This window comes from Megascapheus bottae, chromosome 7 (assembly GCF_031878675.1).
Source record: "Megascapheus bottae isolate mThoBot1 chromosome 7, mThoBot2.hap1, whole genome shotgun sequence".
Lineage (NCBI taxonomy): Eukaryota > Metazoa > Chordata > Mammalia > Rodentia > Geomyidae > Megascapheus > Megascapheus bottae.
This window is the reverse complement of record NC_143515.1, coordinates 75,104,555-75,125,112: the sequence shown is the minus strand read 5'-3', so window position 1 is coordinate 75,125,112 and position 20,558 is coordinate 75,104,555. Positions and strand designations below refer to the sequence as shown.

The 20,558-nt window shown below is 37.8% G+C and overlaps 1 protein-coding gene across 1 annotated transcript in view; it reads right to left on the bottom strand.

Annotated features, from left to right (window-relative positions):
* Positions 1–20,558, bottom strand: part of Nbas (NBAS subunit of NRZ tethering complex) — a 262,549-nt gene that overhangs the window by 182,330 nt on the left and 59,661 nt on the right. Inside the window, exons 12-19 of the mRNA XM_090337434.1 lie at positions 18,469–18,597; positions 13,302–13,365; positions 10,542–10,735; positions 9,023–9,280; positions 7,849–7,974; positions 3,363–3,514; positions 2,118–2,258; positions 558–636 (exon numbers count right to left, since the gene is read on the bottom strand). Of these exons, the coding sequence (XP_090193560.1) occupies positions 558–636; positions 2,118–2,258; positions 3,363–3,514; positions 7,849–7,974; positions 9,023–9,280; positions 10,542–10,735; positions 13,302–13,365; positions 18,469–18,597 (1,143 nt within the window). The remainder of the gene's footprint in view (positions 1–557; positions 637–2,117; positions 2,259–3,362; positions 3,515–7,848; positions 7,975–9,022; positions 9,281–10,541; positions 10,736–13,301; positions 13,366–18,468; positions 18,598–20,558) is intronic.

Below are 20,558 nucleotides of genomic sequence, written 5' to 3'. Positions count from 1 at the left end.
TCTTTTGGTGGGTTATAAGGCTTGAACTCTGGGACTTGGGCAATGGTCCTGAGCTCTCCACCTCAAGGCTACTGCCCTACCCCTTGAGCCACAGACCCATTTCCCCTTTCCTAATGATTAATTGGAGATAAGAGTCTCAATCATTCTTTAGTCCCTTATTGCCCAGGCTGGCTTTGAACTGTGATCCTCAGATGTCAGCCTTCTGAGTTTATAGGTTTATAGGTGTGAGCCACCACGCCCAGCTCACATACCCCTTTAACAATATCAAACCAGGATCATTGCATAAAATGCTACCTAAATGCTGACATCTGAAATCTGTGTTTTGTCCCCAAATGTTCAAAGGTGGTCCTTTTTATTCCCTAATGTAATAAAACAAATCTAGGCCTTGCACAATCTCTAATTTTTACCAAAATTAGAACATAAAAGAGAAGGCGCTTTCATAAAAAATGAATTTTTCTCCTCATAAATAGCTATTTAAAAAACAATAGTATCATTATAGTTAGCAGCCACAGAATTTCTAACAGAACACAGCTGGCCTAATTACAATTATTCCTTACCTCATACGTTTCAAGTCGATCTAAGTAAGTTAATAATTTCAGTCGACAACGGCAAAGTTCCTTTTGTTCCAATGTCAACCTGTTTGAATAACTACATTAGGCCATTTATATTTACACAGAAGCACATTTCTTCAAGAATTAAAACTGTGGGAAAAGATATTTACCAATAATACATTAGACAAATGCTTAATATCCAGTGTCTACAGGGAACTCAAGAAATTAATTCCCCCCAAACCCAACAAACCAATCACTTAATGGGAAAAGGAACTAAAGAGAGACTTGTCCAAAGAAGAGGTTAAAATGGAAGAAAAACGTATGAGAAAATGTTCATCATCCATGGTCATAAAGGAAATGTAAATAAAAACAACCCTAAGATACCACCTTATCCCAATTAGAATGGCCAAGATTCTGAACTCAGACAGCAACAAATGGTGGCAGGGTTGTGGAGAAAAAGGAACCTTACTGCACTGTGGGTGGGACTGTAAGCAAGTTTGGCCACTCTGGAAAGCAGTTTGGAGGTTTCTTAAAGAACTGAAAATAGACCTTCCCTATGATGCCGCCATACCACTCCTGGGCATCTATCCTGAACATCATAACTCAGGATATGATAAGGACACATACATGCTCAGTTATGTTCATCTCTGTACTATTCACAGTAGCCAAGTGATGGAAACAACCCAGATGACCCAGATGAATGGATACAAAAAATGTGATATATACATGCATAGCCAACAGACAAGATAAAATAATGGCATTTGCTGGGAAGTAGATGAAGCTAGAGCAAATCATGTTAAATGAGATAAGTCAAGACCAAAGGAACAAAAGGCACATGGTCTGCTTAATATGTGGATATTATATACAAACAGTACAAGAGCGATGACTCAACATTGGGTACCCAATATTATGAACATGGTCTTGGAGATATAAACATAACTACATAGACATAAAAATCTATGATGGGCTATATACTCTATAGACATAATGTTTTATTACATATATTAATATGTATCTATGACATACAAAGCCTCAGCTTAATTTTAATTATGTTCTAAAATCTATGTGCCAGTGATTATATATAGATTCCCTTCTTGAATACTTGTTCGTTAAAACATGACATTTGAAATATGATGTAAAAATCAATGTTAATAAATTCTTTAATAAAAAAAGAATTAAAATTGAATAAAAATTATCAATATAGGGACCTAGAGTTTGGACTAGCGGTAAAGTGTTTGCCTAGCATTCATGAAGGACCGGTTCAATTCCTCGGTATCACATACATAGAAAAAAACTGGAACTGGTGCTGTGGCTCAAGTAGTAGAAAAGTCCAAGGACAATGCTCAGGCCCTGAGTTCAAACCCCACAATTGGCCAAAAAAAAAAAAAAAATGTCAATATACCATGAGCCCAAAACTAGTGAAACAGTACCCAAAAACGAAGAATAATCCATTACATGCATGTAAGCTGCTAGGACAGCTTACAGTAGTGAACACTAGTGAAGAACACACTGAAGTGACTAGTTATTTCAAAGAAGCTACTAAATGACTAGTAATAAATCATTTACTTGGAAAAGTTCACTAATTTCAGTAGCTCTTGTCTCTTCTTCAGTTTTGCTTCCTCTTTATTCTTGGCAGGCTCTTCATCCAATGGTGAGAGCTCCTCGAAGGAGACAGTGTCGATGTCTACTTCACCAGGCAATATAAATCTGAGTGAGGGAAAGGGAAAATCAAACACACTTTGATTAATTGTTTTAATTTCATGTGATGGAAAACAGCCATCTCCTATGTTTGGCTGATTTTTCTAAGTTGACTTCTACAGAAACAACCAGTTTTGTTTTGTTTTTTTTTTACTTTGGATTTGACTTTATTTTTTTAAGATTTATTAATTAATTTATTTTTTATTCTAAAGGTGATACACAGAGGGGTTACAGTTATATAAGTCAGGTAATGAGTACATTTCTTTTTGAACAGAGGCAACCATATAAGTTGACCAAAGTTAACACACTATTTCCAGGGAATCAAAAATGGAGCGACTACTGCATATCTGTAACCAGTTATTTTTTTAAACATGTTTGTAAAGTAAAATGATTCATTTATTATGTCTATAGGATAAGGAAAAAGTCATCAGTAAGGATCACAAAAACTTTTAAAATGAAGAAGACAAAAATTACTTAGAAAATAAGTAGAGTTAAAGTCACCCAATGTAAAATAGTCCATTAGAGAAACTCTGTTAAGAATTAACAGCTTGAATCACCTCTATTTTCCTCTAAAAATGGTAATTAATGGGCTGGGAGTGTGATCTAGTGGTAGAGTGCCTGCCTAGCATGCACAAAACCCTGTGTTCAATTCCTAGGTACCACATACACAAAAAAAAAGCCAGAAATGGTGGTATGGCTCAAGTGTAGAGCTCTAGCCTTGAGGATAGCGGGGGATTTATGTGGTGTTTTCCCCAAACACATAATGTATTCCCTAAGAGTAACTGTTGGAAGGAGGTATGATACTACAGTTAGGTAGGCAAATACAAGCTCAAACTTAACTACAACATTTTAACCAGTTTGTAAGCCAACTCAGGCTTATTGTGAACCTCAACTTAGAAACGGCCAGCATCAAGTAAACTTTGTAGAACTTGATAATTCCTCAGCAACAAGACATCATATGCAAGCATACTAAGCTTAATGCAAAGAAAGTTGTGATCTAACATGAGAAAACCCTGGTCTATGGCAGTTGCTTCCATGCAGTGACTGACCATTGCCCTGTTAGCTTAGACATTTGTCCAAAGTCACCTGTGCTATGAATCCTGTTCAACTAACCTGCCATTATCTGTTCCTTCCCCAATTGCTAAAAGCGCCTCCAGGTCTGTGCCTTTTAATCCATACTGAAGTAATTCTTTGGCAGCATCCACATTTTCCGGAACTCTCTCCAAACACTCATGAAGAACCCAGGATCGCTTCTTTATTTTACTCTAGACACAAAGAACAGACACTGAAGAATGTATAGCATCTTACAGCACTTGACAGCTGCCTTCTGGAACTATAAACCTATTCACATGAGGTGCATTATACTTACTTTTGGACTTGGCCACAAGTAGCTGCTTGAAAAACACAACACAAGCTAAAATAGCTGGTGTCCTGGATTTTTGAACTGGATATAAAGACATATGCTTGCAAGTGCTTTTTTTTTTTTTTTTTTTTTTGTCCCATTCTAGTAAGCTACAGCAAAACACAAAGCCTCTTAGAAATATAAAAAGATCTTTTCAACCTTCAACGTGTCTTAGTTTTACAGTTTGGCTGTACATATTGGAGGAAAAAATAAAACAAAGACAAAAGTGTATTTTCTATTGTAGCAAGCACCCCTACCTATAAAACAAAACTAACAAGGCATAGCCGATCAAGATTCTGTATTTATTTGACCAAGAGATAGTTCTCACAGCACAATGTTAATATTTGTAAGAAGTTGTGGTATGCTGTGCTTGCAGAAGACCAAGGGCCTGTTCCTACCTACTACTGCTCCTTCCAACCCCATTCAAAAATGCCTGACTTTGGGCCAAGAATTTGGCCTAGTGGTAGAGTGCTTGCCTAGCATGCACCCGGTTCAATTCCTTGGTATCACATACATAGAAAAAAGCCAGAAACGGTGCTGTGGCTCAAGTGGTAGAACTCTAGCCTTGAGAAAGCCCAAGTACAGTGCCCAAGCCCTGAGTTCAAGGCCCAGGACTGGCGGGAAAAAAAAAAAAAAAAGCCTGACTTTAGGCCGGGAGTTTCGCCTACTGGTAAGAGTGTTGCCTAACATACACAAAGACCCAGGTTCAATTCCTTGGTACCACATACATAGAAAAAGCCAGAAGTGGTGTTGTGGCTCAAGTAGTAGAGCTCTAGCCTTGAGAAAGTCCAAGGACAGTTGTTTAGCTCCTGAGTTCAAGTGTCAGGACTGGTAAAAGAAAAGACCTGACTTGCCTTCTTTCTAGTACAAATTTGAGGTAAGATTTAACTCATAATCTTTTTGTTGTGGTTTTGCTAGTCCTGGGGTTTGAACTTAGGGCCTGGGGACTATCCTTGAGCATTCTTAAGTCTAGCACTCTAACACTTAAGCCACAGTACCACTTCCAGCTTTTTCTGTATATATGGTACAAAGAAATAGAACCCAGGGCTCCATATAAATACTCTTACCACGAGACCACGCTTCCAGTCCTCTATTTCTTTACATAACCGACCATATCAAGTCTTTCTTCAAATGCCTCAAATTCATTTCCCTATTTCCATATATGTAATCTTTGTACTCGTCTAAACCTGCAGAGTAATAGCCCCCACACCCTTCTCCTCCTGATCTAGTCATCTTCAATACCACTTGCCACCAAGCCTCTGCAGTTTCTCTCACCCCAAAGATAAAGCCTAAGTAATCCTAAACTTTCAAAATCTTCTCAAACCCAATCAATATATCTTCTTAAACATATTCCCAGAGACCACGCTCATCAGAAATCTGCTCTAGCACACCAGTGGACTTACAGAGCTCCTTTCTCTTTCACCATGTACCAGATATTGAACTAACCACGATCCCACAAGGAATGGACAGATTTGGTCACCAGACATATGCGTCAGGCTCACAGTTCTTTAACTTGCAAATGTGGTCCCTTGGGAATGCTTTTCTTTGGAAAAGCTTGCTTTGAATCCTCTCAAATTTCTGTCCCAAACCACTTCATCATAAAACGCTTTATCTGTATCTCTAAGTCTGGAACTACTGCTCCTACTTTTCAGGTGACTGTATATACTTCAAATAAGAAGCTTGTATGCTCAAGCCCAGGACTGGCAAAAAAAAAAAAAAAAAAAAAAAAAGCTTGTATGCTAAGAAAGTTGTTAAGCTCCTTCACAGCAAAAGCTACTTTTATGCATCTATTTAGGCCTCTTCTGTACCTATTCATGGCCCCTAATACAATGCTTATTTATTTTACTAAATTAATTTTTCCTTATTAAAAATCTTATTACGACCAAAGGAACAAAAGGTGCATAGTATCCTTAATATGTGGCTATTAGATCCAAACAGGGCAAGAGCGAGGACTCAATATTTGCATACCCAATGACATGGACCTGGTATGGGAAATATAAACACAACTACATAGACATAAAAATCTATGACCCTATAGACATAATGTTTTATTACATTGATTAATATGTATCTATGATATACAAACCCTTAGCCTAATTTTGATTATGTTCTAAAAACTAAGGGCCTGTGATTGTATATAGAGATTCCCTTCTTGAATACTTGTTTGTTAAACACGTCATTTGAAATATGATGTAAAAATCAATGTTAATAAATTCTTTAATAAAAAAAATCTTATTACTTTGTCTTCAGGGACCAAAACTGGTCACTGTGTTCTAGAAAAAGCCAAGAAATAGATGCATGCACACCCAAAGGCTTACTGTCCTCAGTCATAAAAATCAAGATAATGCACATTGGGGGTTCTGAGCTTCCAAAGCAAATATGGGCAACTTTGTCTTCTTGTTCCCATTGCTGATCATGCTCTCTCATCTCTAGTGTGTCATACTAAAATTAACAATTGTCCTGTTTGGTTAAAGCCTCATCTCTCAATAACTTTATCACAGATGTTTTTATTTTTACCAATGCATGTCCATTAGCTTTGGAAGTGGGGGGGGGCCCAGAGGGAGTACACTCAACTCTTAAGACTTCCTGAGCCCTTTTGAAAGGCAAAGGAGTCCCAATATTTTAAAAGCATGCTTTGAGTCTATTTCTTCACAAAGCTACCAAGGGTAAAAACATGCAGGCTTTCTATCATGCAAAAACAAGATGTTAATACACTGAGACTGAGTGTATTCCAGCCTGTCAGAATGACTATCATCAAGTATACAAATTATAACAAATGCTGGACAGGTGTGAAGGAAAAAAAAACAGAATCCTAATACACTACTGATGGGTTTTAAATTAGTACAGTTATGGCAGTCAGTATGATGTTTCCTTTAAATAATAAAGCTGAGGGCCAGTGGCTCAAGCCTGTAATCCTAGCTATTCAGGAGGCTGAGATCTAAGGATTGTGGTTTAAAGCCAATTGTGGCTCAAGTGGTAGGACAATAGCCCTGAGCAAAAAAAGCTCAAGGACTATACCCAGACCCTAAACTTAAGCCTCTGACATATACAAAGAAACAAAAAGTAAATCTATCCCTTATACAATGGTGTTGGGAGAGTGCCTTCAAAGGACAATTAGATCCTGAACCTTCATGATAGGATTAGTGTACCCATAAAAGGACTAATCAAGTCTCACTTCCTCTCTGCTTGCAAGAAGTAGTCTATCTGCAATCCTGAATGATGACAGATGATAGAAGAAGGCCACAGGAAGCACTTTCTCATCTACAGCTGACATGATTCTAAGCTATATCCACAGAAAGCACTGAGCGGTCACTACAAAGGGAAAGACTTTGTTTTCTACCCCTAATGTGGTTTTGCTCTTTGCATGTTGTTCCTCAGCTGGTAAGGGAAGAGGAACCACATTCAGTGGCACTTACCCCCCACTTTCTCCAACATGACAACTTCTGGTTGAGCTTCAATGGTGCTACTGTGGGCAGACTGCTTCCCACTGAATCTCAAAGGTACCAGGAGCAGCTAGCCTCCCTGCCTGTGCCTACCTACAGTAGTGAAGAGTGTATCCTACAGTCAAAGCCATGGTTCCTACTTATCCATCAACCTTCAGCTGTGTGCTGCTGCTGGGAGGTTCACGGCCAGTCCTTGAGGTTTTATGGACGAGCTCCATGGCAGGTACACGTTCAGCTTTCTTATACAGCTCTAACCTTTACCCTTAAGAATCTATGGATAAGCCCTGGTCAGGGACAACACAGAGAAATTCTCTTCATCAACTGTCTCAAACTCTTCTTCATCCAAAAACATCTGAATCCTAGCTTAGGGGAGGAGACCGCCCCACAAGCACATTTCCTTCATGAGCATACTTTTTCCGTCTAAAGATGTTTCTTATTTACCCCTTACTAGTTAGTCTTTGGTTACCATTAAATAATCCGTCTCACTGAAACTTTCCCTAAGGCTCTTAACAGAACCTGAATAACAGGAGTGGAGAGAGATACAGGAAGGGAAAGAATCAAGTCAAGATCAGGTATTTGGCTGGCTTGACAGCAACTTAGTTGTTCAGGTATATCCAGCACCAAAGTCAAACTGCAAAGGAAACAGACTCTTCTAAGGTAATATAGAAAAGTCATCAATACCAAGTGTTCTAAAAGGCATTCTATGAATGTAAGTTCTACCACATTATCAAAATATTCCAAGACAATGACATACCAGGTAATTCTGAATTGAAGCAAGGTTGACGGCTGACTTCCTCCATTGCCTCTGATAGACAAGGTCAGTGTCCAGGCCGTAGGTGTGAGCCAAAGACAAGGCTTCCTCATACTCTTCACTTTCAATCTTTATGAAAAAAAAAAAAAGACACAAGAACAGGACTCTGCTGAAATACACAGCAATCTACAAATTTATGGATCTCCTGGTGCCAGAAGTACAAACATTTTGAGGATCAGATACATCAGGAATACTTTTAGCACTTTAACAAAAAGATGACAGACTACTAACATAGTATAAGAAACTGACTTACACAACGGTGTAAGAAATTGCTTATACAGTCCAAAACTCCAACTGGCAAGAGTAGTCACATGAGTTCCCACAGCAAGCCAGACTGCTTCCTCACCACCTGCTATGCTTGAATGCAGGTATGAGGAACTGGAAAGGAGCCAAAGAAAACCAGACAAAACCACAATGTGGAAAACCCTTTATAGTTAATTCCTCTTGCATTCACTATAAGCTGTTTTTGTTTCTGTTTATTATTTGCTGGGATCAGAGCTTGAGCTTGGGACCTGACATTCCCTCCATTTGCTCCCCTTTGAGAGGGAACCTTTTGGACATTTCTACCCAGGCTGGCTTCAAACTACAAACCTCTAGATTTCAACCTCCTGAGAAGCTAGGATGATAGGCCTGAGCCATCAGTACCCACTTAATTTACATTACTTTGTGATTACTGATGTACAAAAACAGCATTAGTTAGTTATAAAGGCTTTAAAATACCACTATTCTAATGTTCAATATTATTATACCATGTTCTAATGTTATAAATCAAGAACCTCTCCTTAAATGTCTTATTTTATTGAAGAATTAGTTTCTTTGCAATAAAATAAAAGTCTAATGCCACCAGACACCAGTAGTCCATGCCTATAATCCTAGCTACTTAGTAGGTTAAGAGCTGAGGGTCAAGGTTCAAGGCCAGACCGGACAAGAAAGTCTGTAAGGTTCTTTTTAATTCTAATTAACCACCAGAAAGCCAGTAGTGGGGCTGTGGCTCAAGTGGTAGATCACTAGCCTTGAGCAAAAAGCTCAGGATCAGACCGTGAGTTTATGCCCCAGAACCAACAAAAAAATTAATTAATTAAAACCTTTACCATATGGTAGCAACAAATACTCTCACCTTTCTCTGATACAGCTCCTCAGGAGTTGTGGAACGCAAACTCACAAGGCGGTAGTTTTTAGTAATGGTTCGAGGGCGCTTCCGAGGAGGTGCAAATCGTTCCATCTCAGTCACCAGGTAAAGGCCCTGTTTTATGTAACCGAAGTAGCGAGCCTTGGCAGATGTTTCATGGTCAGAGTCAGATTCCTCTTCTCCTTCATCTTCTTCCCCAGCCCGCAGCTCCAAACGAGATCGTTTGGGGGCAAGTTTAATCTCACACTAGGTGGAAAAGGAAGATGATGATTCATGGAGAGAAAATAAATACTTTTTAGACAATAGTAGAAAAAACCTTTTAAATTCTACTCTAGTTTGACTCATTACTTCAGTTTTATTCACAATGTGATTCAAACAAACATAAATCAAAAACCTCAAGAAACATCCAAACATGAAGCATTGCCAAATCTCTAAATCTAAATGCCATTTTAGTAACAGGTCAATAAAATGGCCTTGTAAACATATGCCAACTATTATATATTAGAAATGAAGAATTGACAACACAAATTTCTTTTTACCTTTACCCTTGCTATACTTGCTGCAGAGAAGGTGGGGATTTAGAGAATGTATTTATTTGCTTTACCAAAAATAGTTTAACAATATCCCTTTTAAAAAGTCAGCCTCACAAAGTTCTGAGCTGGAAGCCTGGCTTATAAAGATAACTTTCATTCCAGATTTAACAGGATTGGCTTGAATTTTAAGCCCTAGTTTTCTTTAAAGAATATCTTTAGACTCAATAACAACCTTTGGAATAAAAATTATTTGTCATTATACACAGCTGAACTGAAAGCTATTTAACATTATTACTCTGAAAGACTTAAGTAAGAATTTTAAATAACCAAAACATAACTAGTCTATATATCCAACTCTTTCATCATAATGAACAAATTTTTCTTAAAGAGCCAAAATATTTAAGGTGCTAGTAAGCAATATCTAATCTATTCCACAGGCTGATCAGAATCATCTAGAAAATATTCTATCATGTCCTATGAAGAAAAAATATACTCCAAGAGCCAAATTCCCTCACATTTTCTTCTTTCTCTTATCTGCAATGTTTTTGAAACCCTGAACAACTGAATTCAGTTTTATACACTGCACCCACTGATTAAAATCACAGGTCATGTGTCACTGTGTGTGTGTGTCACTACCCAGGTTGTGTGTGTGTGTGTGTGTGTCATTACCCAGGGATTGAATTCAGGGCCTGGGTGCTGTCCCTGACCTTTTTTTTCTTTCTTTCTTTCTTTTTTGCTGATTAAGGGGAAATAAGAGTCTCATGAACTTTCCTACCCAGATTGGCTTTCAACTACTGTCCTCAGATCTTAGTCTGCTGAGTAGCTAGGATTATAAGCACGAGCCACTGGTGCCCAGCTCTAGATTTTTGTTTTTAAAGACAAGATTCGCTCATGGAACAGGATCTAATAAAGATATAAAGTTAGACAATTGATTTGTGGTGAAAGGCAAGCAAACTCAAAGGGAAAGGCCTTACCTCCAAACTTAAAAATCCCCCATCATGGGTAGCAGTGACCTGGGATGCTGGTTCAAACCACTCACAGGATTTCCCCAGGAGATTCTTCAAGGTTTTCACCGATGAAACAGTTAAAGCACCAGAGCATCGAGCCAGAATCACTGCACCATCTGCCCACCAGTTGACATCGATCAATGGGTAGAGGGTCTCTTTATCTACATGTGTTGGGATGGAGGGGGCGAGTAAAGCAAACACATTGGTGAAAGTGGTTTAGGTACAATATATTTAATACAATAATTTATAGTCAAAGCTCACCTATATTATTTGAGCCCTAAAGGTATCTTAATGAGAAAAAAATTGAAGTTATCAAATTTTCCCTCTGGTAGTAATTAATTCATTTAATCAACATCTACATGGCAATTAGTCAAAGCTTAAAGCTTTAGAAACACAGACATAAATAAATAAAGATCCTTCTAAAAATCTAAGTATAACTAGGAGAAGAGGTATAATGCTTGCATACATATCAGATATAATGCCCTGGGTTTAATACCCAAAACCAAAAAGGAAAATGCAGTCAAAAACCTGAGTACGTTCCATTGGTCCTCAAGCCTGTTCTTGTGTCAGTAACAGTTGTTTTTATTCCTATAACTTTGTAATAGAATTCTAAGTTTGATATTGTTATTCTCCCAATGCTGTTCTGTCTGCTCAGGATTATTTCTGCTATTTGGACTTTTGTTGTTCTCTATGAATTTTTGCATTGCTTTTTCTATCTCATTGGATGTTGTTGGGGCTTTGATGGGCATCACATTGAATGCGTAGATTGTTTGGGAAAGTACTGCCATTTATCAGGATGTTAGTTCTTCCAATGTAAGAACATTTCCTTAAATCTTCTTCCATTTTCTTTTCTAAATTTTTTAAGTTTTCACTACTGAGGTCCTTTACATCTTAAGTTAATCCCTAAGTATTTCTTGAGGTCACTGCAAGTAAGAGTTGCTTTCCTGAATTTACTCTAGATCTTCTTGATGCTGGCATATAGAAAAGCTACTGATTTTGATTTTATACCTTGCTACGTGACTAAACTTTGGAATCAGCTCTAGTATCTTAGATATGGAGTCTATAGTTTCCTTTAAGTATATGATTATGTCACCTGCAAAAAGAATGATTTTATTTCTTCATTTCCTCATTGGATTCTCATTATATTTTTCTGTTGCCTTATTGCTCTTGCAAGGAATTCCAGCACTGAACTGAAGAGGAATAGAAAGAGTGAACATCCTTGTCTCACTTATGATTTTAGGTTTTTGATTTTATAATTAAATATTTTAAGAGAGGGAAAAAAATGCTTGTCAAAAACCTAAGCATGTTCTACAGGAAGTGACAAATCACTATTGTCAACATGAAAAGGTAAAAGGAATGTGTCAAACTCAAAATAGAAAGGTTACAAAAGGTTTAAGAAAATGTATATCTATCTCCTTCAAACAAATGCTGAGAAAATTACAGCATTTTAAAAATAGGTGAGACAGATATATAACAGCTCCCAGTGATAAGCTCTCTCTTCAACCTTTAAGTAACAAAGAAAAAAACTGATTCAAGGCAAATAAAGAATTTTGGGATTAAAATAAATTATGGTTTACCAACTGAGGAACTCACAAGGAAATGCCAGAATGTTATAATTCCATGGTACCACAATGGTGACAGTATGTCTTAAAGATAGTTTTGAATATGCCTACATTAAGGAAAGAGACTTTTATAACAGAGTTCCACACCATGAAAATAACTTTTTTTTTTTTTTTTTTTTTTTTTTTGCCAGTCCTGGGCTTGAGCGCCAGGGCCTGAGTACTGTCCTTGGACTTTCTCAAGGCTAGAGCTCGACCACTTCCGGCTTTTTTCTATGTATATGGTACCAAGGAATTGAACCAGGGTCTTCGTGCATCCTAGGCAAGCACTTTACCACTAGGCCAAACTCTTGGCCCCATAACTCATTGTTTTAACAAAAATAAAGACTATAACACCATTTCCACCAGTAAGGCAAACTAAGACAATTCATATAAGTAAAAAGAAAAATCATCTTGGAAAGAGAGAGAAGGTAAGACGGTGAGAAGGAAGGAAGGGAGGGAGGGAGGGAAAGAGGGAGGGAGGGAAGGGGGGAGGGAGGGAGGCAGGGAGGCAGGGAGGGAGGCAGGGAGGCAGGGAGGCAGGGAGGCAGGGAGGGAGGAGGAAGGGAGGAAGGGAGGAAGGCAGGAAAGAAGGAAGGCAGGAAAGAAGAAAGACAGTCCAGCCATAATTATCTCCAAGTTCCAGAGACAACCTTTCAGGGTTTGTCCTTGAGTAAATACCTTGCAGCTATGCTCTTCACATGTCCAGGAGCATGTGTAAAATAGTGTTTTAATCTTGGATCTCAGTGTACCATTCAGCATTGGCCCATAAGACTAGCATGCTTCATCTGAGGTTTGGCTTAGCTTTCAGCAAAACCTTACAATCATAAAATGGAGTCTGCACAGTGAGGTGGTATACACACATAGTTCCAGCACTTGAGAGGCTGGGGCAGAAGGATAAGTTCAAAGCCAGAATGAACTACACAGAAAAATTCCAACTCAATAAAACAGAGAAAAGGAGAAAGGAGAAAAGGACAAAGGTTACTGCCTTGCTCCACCACCTTTTGTTTCTTCCAAAGTGGAGCCCAAGTATCAAGGGACTGTTTTCATCCACATAAAGAACAGTTTATACTAGATAATAAGAGGAGTCTCTTTTAAGGTTGTAATGGTCATGTTTCTTCCCACTCACCTTTTAGTTTCTTTCTCTTCTCAGTAGAAAGCTTCCAGTGAGGATTAAGCTCATCATACCCTGGCTAAATAAGAAGACATGCACTCAATTTATTGAGTCAACCATGGCAGGAAAGTGTGAGAAAATCAGCAAGTTCTATGGAATATTCAAAATATACAATATATGAAGAATATGCCTTCCCTTTGATCTCTTGATTACAGAGAATTGAAGTTTCCTCTCCCTAATAGTCTAACAAAGCAATTGTTGCTAGACATAAAATGAAATTATGTAGAAGAAATTAAGCTAGGCAATCTTTTTTTTTTTTTTGCCAGTCCTGGGCTTGAGCTCAGGGCCTGAGTACTGTCCTTGGACTTTCTCAAGGCTAGAGCTCTACCACTTGAGCCTCAGCACCACTTCTGGCTTTTTTCTATGTATGTGGTACCAAGGAATTGGACCAGGGTCTTCGTGCATGCCAGGCAAGCACTCTACCACTAGGCCAAACTCCCAGCCCAAACCAGACAACTTTTAAGCTGAAGTCCTTCAAGTTCTAATCCTCTGGCAATATCACATCCCAGTCACCTCTAACAGCACACGGATAGCAGTAGCCCTCAAACACAAACACATGAGATTAAACCAATGCCAGACACCTCTTGGCTTAATTTATGTTCCTTATTTAATCTCCAAATCTACAATAGCAAGAGAAAAAGTTGTTTGTATATGTAACTGAAATCTTAAACATATAAAACAAAGTAATGTCAATAAGGTAAATACAGCTTAAAACAATTACATACTTTACAGAGTACACAGCAATTTTAATTAACTTGACTTAAACAATGCACATTATCAGAATACATTATCAGAAGTAACATACTGTACACTGTGTCTACAATATGCCCAATTATGTGAAACTGAAGATTTTTACATGTTATTAAAAGAGACATGAAATGTTACACATTGTTATTAAAAAGGTATAAAAGATAAAATTAAAGTAGTATTATACTCAAATCAAAAAATGTACTCTTCATTTTTACTGCCAAAAACCAAGGTTATAGGTGAAATGGCTCGTATTACAGAATACTAAACAGACCCTGCTTGAAAGAACTTTCCGTTCTCATTATAACAGAATGATAATGGTGCCAGAATAGAAGACATGTTCCTCTAACTTCCTCAGAAAAGAAAAAAAATTGTTATCAAAAGCTATTTACATGCCAAAGGCTGAAACATAGTGAAATTTAGTTCACCCAAGGGGACCTGCTCCTGATGCCATGTGGTTTTCAGCCAAAAGGCAGACTTCATGTCACATCTCCTCATATGTGTTCAAGTTCAGAACATGATACCCCAGAGAACAGTGCCATGGCATGTTGGGTACTTTGAACCCAACACTTGGAAAGGAACAGAAGCAAGGACTCAATGACATCCTCCTCATTCACCCCCCAAAATGAATCCCAGAAACCAGATTTCTTTTCCAAAGAAATTCACAAAACCTAAAATGGTTATTTCTCTCTTTTTTCCAGAAGACATTCTTCCACAGGCCCTGTCCATATGAGGGAGGAGGATAGTTGTTTCCTACCAAGAAGAGAGGCCAGGAAGAATCTGGACTGGCCTTGGCTAAGAGTCCCACATTAGTCTATGTGCATATTCTTTTTGTCCAGTCACATTTCTATATTTCTGTCCAATCTTCATCACAACTAAACATAAAATTCAGCTCTCCATGAGTCTTTGGGTTTCATTTCTGAAGTCTCCCATATCATGCAAAAAATAAAACTATTTTTTTTTCTTGTTATCCTGACTGTGGGGTGGGAGAGTGCACAGGCATGCTGTACTAGGGCTTGATCTCAGGATACTCTACCACTTGAGCCTACCTCCACTTCCAGTTGTATGGTGCTTAATTAGATGTAAAAGTCCCTTGGATTTGTCTACCTGGGATGGCGTTGAAATGAAATCCTCAGATCCTGGCCTCTTGAGTAGCTAGGATTGTAGGTGTGAACAACTAGTGCCTGGGCCATGCCTCTAAACCCATCCACTCCTAGTTTTTGGAGCTCAGTGAGGAGTAGCTGAGAATGACTTCCTCTGAGGCCTGCAGATAAAAGTCTGTAACTACTAGTAAAAAGCTAGCTGAAAAGGAAAGAGTGTTTCTGTTGTTTTTTTAAACATCAGCTCCCTGCCTATAGTGCCTAATGAAAAATGGAAAGTAAAAGTTTTCACATTCAGGTTGGCAGCAAAAAGTTGTTATTAAATAAATATTTTAGGCTTTTCTCTTACCAACCTGAGTGTTATAGGAGTGTCTTTTATCATAGAAGTATCTGCCAAAATCCTCATATAAACTACCAAGGAAAAGAATTACACCTTTCTGCCCCACATATTCTTGACAAAAGCATCACTGCAAATGTTTATCCATTCCACAAAACGTTATGAGTATTTAATTTTCTAAGCCTAAGCTTAAGTCTGTGTATGAAATATATATGCAGTGCCAATTCTCAAAGAGCTCAGTTTCGCAAAGCTGTGAAACAGCTGTGGATTCCATCTAGATTAACCACATAGACTTTCATCTTCCCTCTTACCCTCACTGACTCATCCACTTCACAAGATCAGTCTATCTGCTTTACACCTAACCATGTGTTAACAAGAGGACAAAATGAAAACAAACAAAAAAGGTAAGTTCCTATTCTATCTAACTAGACCTGCAGAAGTATAAACAGGCAAGAAGTAAAATTTCTCCAAAGAAAATTAAACACAAAAAAATACACAAACATAGAAATATAATGTATGGAAAATGTTTGAATGAGAATCATTCAAGCAATTTTACTTTATTTCAGACTTAAACAAAATTTAACAAGTTTCTAGCTACATGGGTTTTCATATTGACAATGAAAGTTGAACTATTTAATCAACTCAAAATTGGATGGAAGTAAATCAGAATAGGCACTTCCATAACCATGTCTAATCATTAGGATTAACAGAGAAAATACTCAATCACACAAAGCACATTAGAAAATTTAATAAGATAGCAAATTCCATGATAAACAACCCATGTTAAAAGAAAAAAAAGTTCAAAGTATTACACGGAAGTAATAGTATAGTTTTGTCTTTAGGCAATGTCTGAATTATAAACTCACTATATTCCACATTACCATGTACTCTGCTGAAACTTTTTAAAAGAACTCCAGAGATACATACAAACAGACACTTCTACTTTGGGAAAATGATATTATACCTCTCATTGACTGCTACTATCTGTGTACTTGTAGGGCCTCTGCATAATGAACTGTAGGACAAAGTAGATGTCACTGATAAGACAGAATCTCTCTCCTGTACTCCAGCAATCCTGCATGGAAGAATCTTCTTTGCCCAGATAAAAGGCAGTACTTTAATAGTCCAAGAAAAGTTTTAACTTACAGTATCATGAAAATCTGAATTAAAATGTTTTATCACAACACTTAAGGATCTCAGGCAAAATTCTCCTGCACTATTCCTCACCTGTTAAAATAGGTATAAATAAAAAGTTTTTATCTGGTGGGAGGGGGCTCACACCTGTAATCCTAGCTACTCAGGAGGCTGAGATCTGTTGATCAAGGTTCAAAGCCAGGCCAGGCACAAAAGAACTTGAGACTCTTATATCTCTAACCTCTAGAAAATGGGAAGTGGGGCTAGGCTCAAGGGCAGGATGCTATCCTTGAGCTGAAAAGCCCAGGGACAATACCCAGGCCCAAGAGTAGGGCGGTAGCCTTGAGCTGAAGAGCTCAAAAAAAAAAAAAAAAAAAAAGTTTTTACCTAGTAAAGCTGTTGTGAGATAAATAAAATGTGAAACATTCTCTAAAAATAGACAAGCTGTACTAGACAAGTTTATTTCCACAAATCATTCTCTCCAACCCTCCCAGTAAATTCCAAGCCTTTCCTCTAGAGTTTATATATTCATATTAACATGTTACCTTAATCTTTTCTTTATAACTTCCCAAGTAAAACCAAGAACATCTTAAAGGTAGAGACAGATTCACTACACTTCCTATTCTAGAATGCACAGGCATGGCTCAGTAGGAAGGTAGCTGCCTAGAAAGCATTAGGCCTGAAGCTCAAACCCTAAGACCAACTTTTAAAAGTCAATAAATATTATGGTACAATCATCATGGATTCATGCAATCATTACTTGTACTTACTACAATACATTAATACCTATACTAAAGTCCCACCCCAAAACTCAATTGAATGTGACTCATTCTTAGGACACAGATGATAGATTGAACCGGTGGTTTTTCAAATTCTTGCTAGAAAAGAGTTACTGCCTTTACTTCATGCCCTCTATATCCAAATACTGTAAGTCTCTATAATAAAGTTAGAAGGTCAACGGTGAGAGGCTATATTTATCCTAATACCTAACACTATACCATTCTAACAAGTAGATCAAGAATTTAGCCGAAAAAAATCTGTATTACAGACACAGAGTAAAAGAGTGGTGTCTGTGCTTCAAAAGATTATCAAATAACAAAAGTCAGTGATTTTTATAACTGTAACCCCTCTATATCTCACCTTTATAACAAATTTTAAATACCCCCAAAAGACTGAATCTTGCTATCATATATTATTATTACACATAAATCTAATATTTTATATAACAGCAAGTTCTCAAACTAACCAAGGGCTTGAAAATTCCCATGGAGACAAAGACATGTAAGATACGCTAGCATTTCCTATTCGGTTGTATATGTAACTGTCTCTCTTTTGTATATGTTTTGCTTTGCCTATATGGTCAATAAAAGAGCACAGACTTGAGAGTCAGATAGAAATCAAACCTCAGCTCTATATTGCTTATCTGCCCCATAACCTAGAACAGACACCTGAGCTCTATACACTGCTTACCTTCCCTATAATCTAGAACAAATACCTGAACTCTATACTGCTTACGTGCCCCATAACCTAGAACAAACACCTGAGCTCTACTGCTTACCTGCCCCATTACCTAGAGCATAAGACCTCAGTACTACTGAGGCAGATGTAAGTCAGTGCACAATGCACTGCCCCACAAGTTCAACAACTACCCACTGTTAGTCTAGTTTAAATTTTCCCTATGGTGATGCAATCAACTGGTATGAAAACTTAACTAACTACTAGAATGATCTGAGACTAATGACACAAAATAAACTCTTCAAAATAAAGTTGATACTGACAGAACAATGATCACCAAGTGACATACCTGCTCGTTTTGGTCCCAGATCCCTTGCTGCTTTAGGGACGGAATGGCCCAGATGCTCAGTCTCCCTGAGAAGTGGATGGCTGCAAGGAGGTTCCCATCAGGAGAAAGGTTCATCTTGAAAATTCCATCCTGTACAAGATGGTAAGGCTAGATGTGGTGAGGACAAACGACTTCCAGAGTTAAATGGTAATCATTAGTGTTGTTATGCCATAAATGACCACTAGTAATGAAGAGTTTCATCCTTCCTTGTATTTCAGAACACAGCAAGAAGAGTTTTGGGGGGTTGGGGTTTTTTTTTTCCCCCTACTGGTCCCTAGGCTTAAATTCAGGGACTCATGCTCCCTCAGTTGCCTGCTCACAGATGACTATCATCTTAATGGTCTCCAGTCCAGGTTTATTTGCTAATTAATTGGAGAGGAAGTCGCAAGGACTTTTCTTCCCAGCCTGGATTTGAATAAAGAACCACCAGATCTGATTCCTGAGTAAAGGAGTAAGCCACCAGCCGCTGGCTGGAAACAAGACTTCCAATCTTGAGGAGTCTGTTGTCTATTTTAGAGGGTTACAATTAATATATAGCCTCAACTCCAAATATGTGATCGGATAAAAATATCCCCTCACGATCAGGTAATGAAGGCTCATGTCTGTTATCCTAGCTATTCAGAAAGCTGAGATGTGACCACAGCAACACAAAGCCAACCCAATGCAGGAAAGGCTATGAGATGCTAATCTCCAATTAACCACTGAAAAGCCAGAAGACAGCTGTGGCTAAAGTAAAAGTATACTAGCCTTCAGCAAAAAAGCTAGGTGCAGTGGCTGTAATCCTAGCTACTGAAGAGGCTGAGATCTGAGGATCGAAGTTCAAAGCCAGCCTGGGCACCATGAGACTCTTCAATTAACCACTAGAAAACTGAAAATGGCGCTGTGGCTCAAGGGGTAGGGTGGTAGCCTTGAGGTGAAGAGCTAAGGAACAGTGCCCAGGCCCAGAGTTCAAGTCCAACGGCCAACAAAAAAAAAAAAAAGAAAGAAAACGAATGTGCAGGGACAGTACCTAGACCCTGACTTCAAGACCCAGGTATGGAACAGGCTCACAAAAACATACACACATGTGAACTATCCCTCACATATTATCATGGGTTCTCATTGAGTTTTATGTGTTAGTCTTACTAGACTGTGAATTCTTTAAAATTTGGATTCATACTGGGAGTAATAACTAAGAAGTACACGATCTTTCAAAGTGACAAAACTGTAACTGATTAAAAGATGGTGTATAATTCTTTAAAAATGGGTGAACTATACTATATATGAATACTTCATGAAATTGTCATTAACCCACATTTTCTTGATATAATTTCCTCTATCTTCCTACTTACATTAACCCACTAGCGCAAATGTCCATTTGATCGTCTCTTAATTAAAAACACTAATTAAAGACTTCTGCTCTCAGCAACAATATTTAGATAAGACTATTACAATAAAATGCCTATCTTTCCTTTCTAAGAGAAAGAGCTTTTTAGGATTCAGTTTCAGAGCTTGGTACTGAGATTAGCTAAATGTGTCTTCCTTTCTCCTCTATGTGGAACTGATAAAAATAAGTAATTTCCTATTTTCTGAACCTTTTAAGTATATAAAATACATAAAAGTGAAAGTACAGAATGCACTTAGTATTTACATCCAAACCACTCTGAATTACTACATATTTTCAAAGAAAGATGTTTCAGATCAATAAAAGATCATTTTATAATGCATCTCTTCCAACATTCCACAAGTACTTAATGAATATTGTATTATCAACAATAAATATTACATATTGGCTCTGTTCTACAATTTGGGTAATCAACAGTAAACAAAATAAACACAAATCCTCCAGGAGTTTTTTTACAGGGCTGGAGAATGTATTATAGTGGTTGGGCCCTTGTCTAGAATATAGAAGGCCTTGAGTCTAATTTCCAGTACTAAAAGGAAAAAAAAAAGTTAGTTAATAGATATAGAGCCCAATAAATTAGAATCTAATAAAAACTAAATAAAATAAAGCATCTGTCTAGCAAGCTTTATAAGGCCCTGAGTTCAAAAAACACTGCTACCAAAACCAA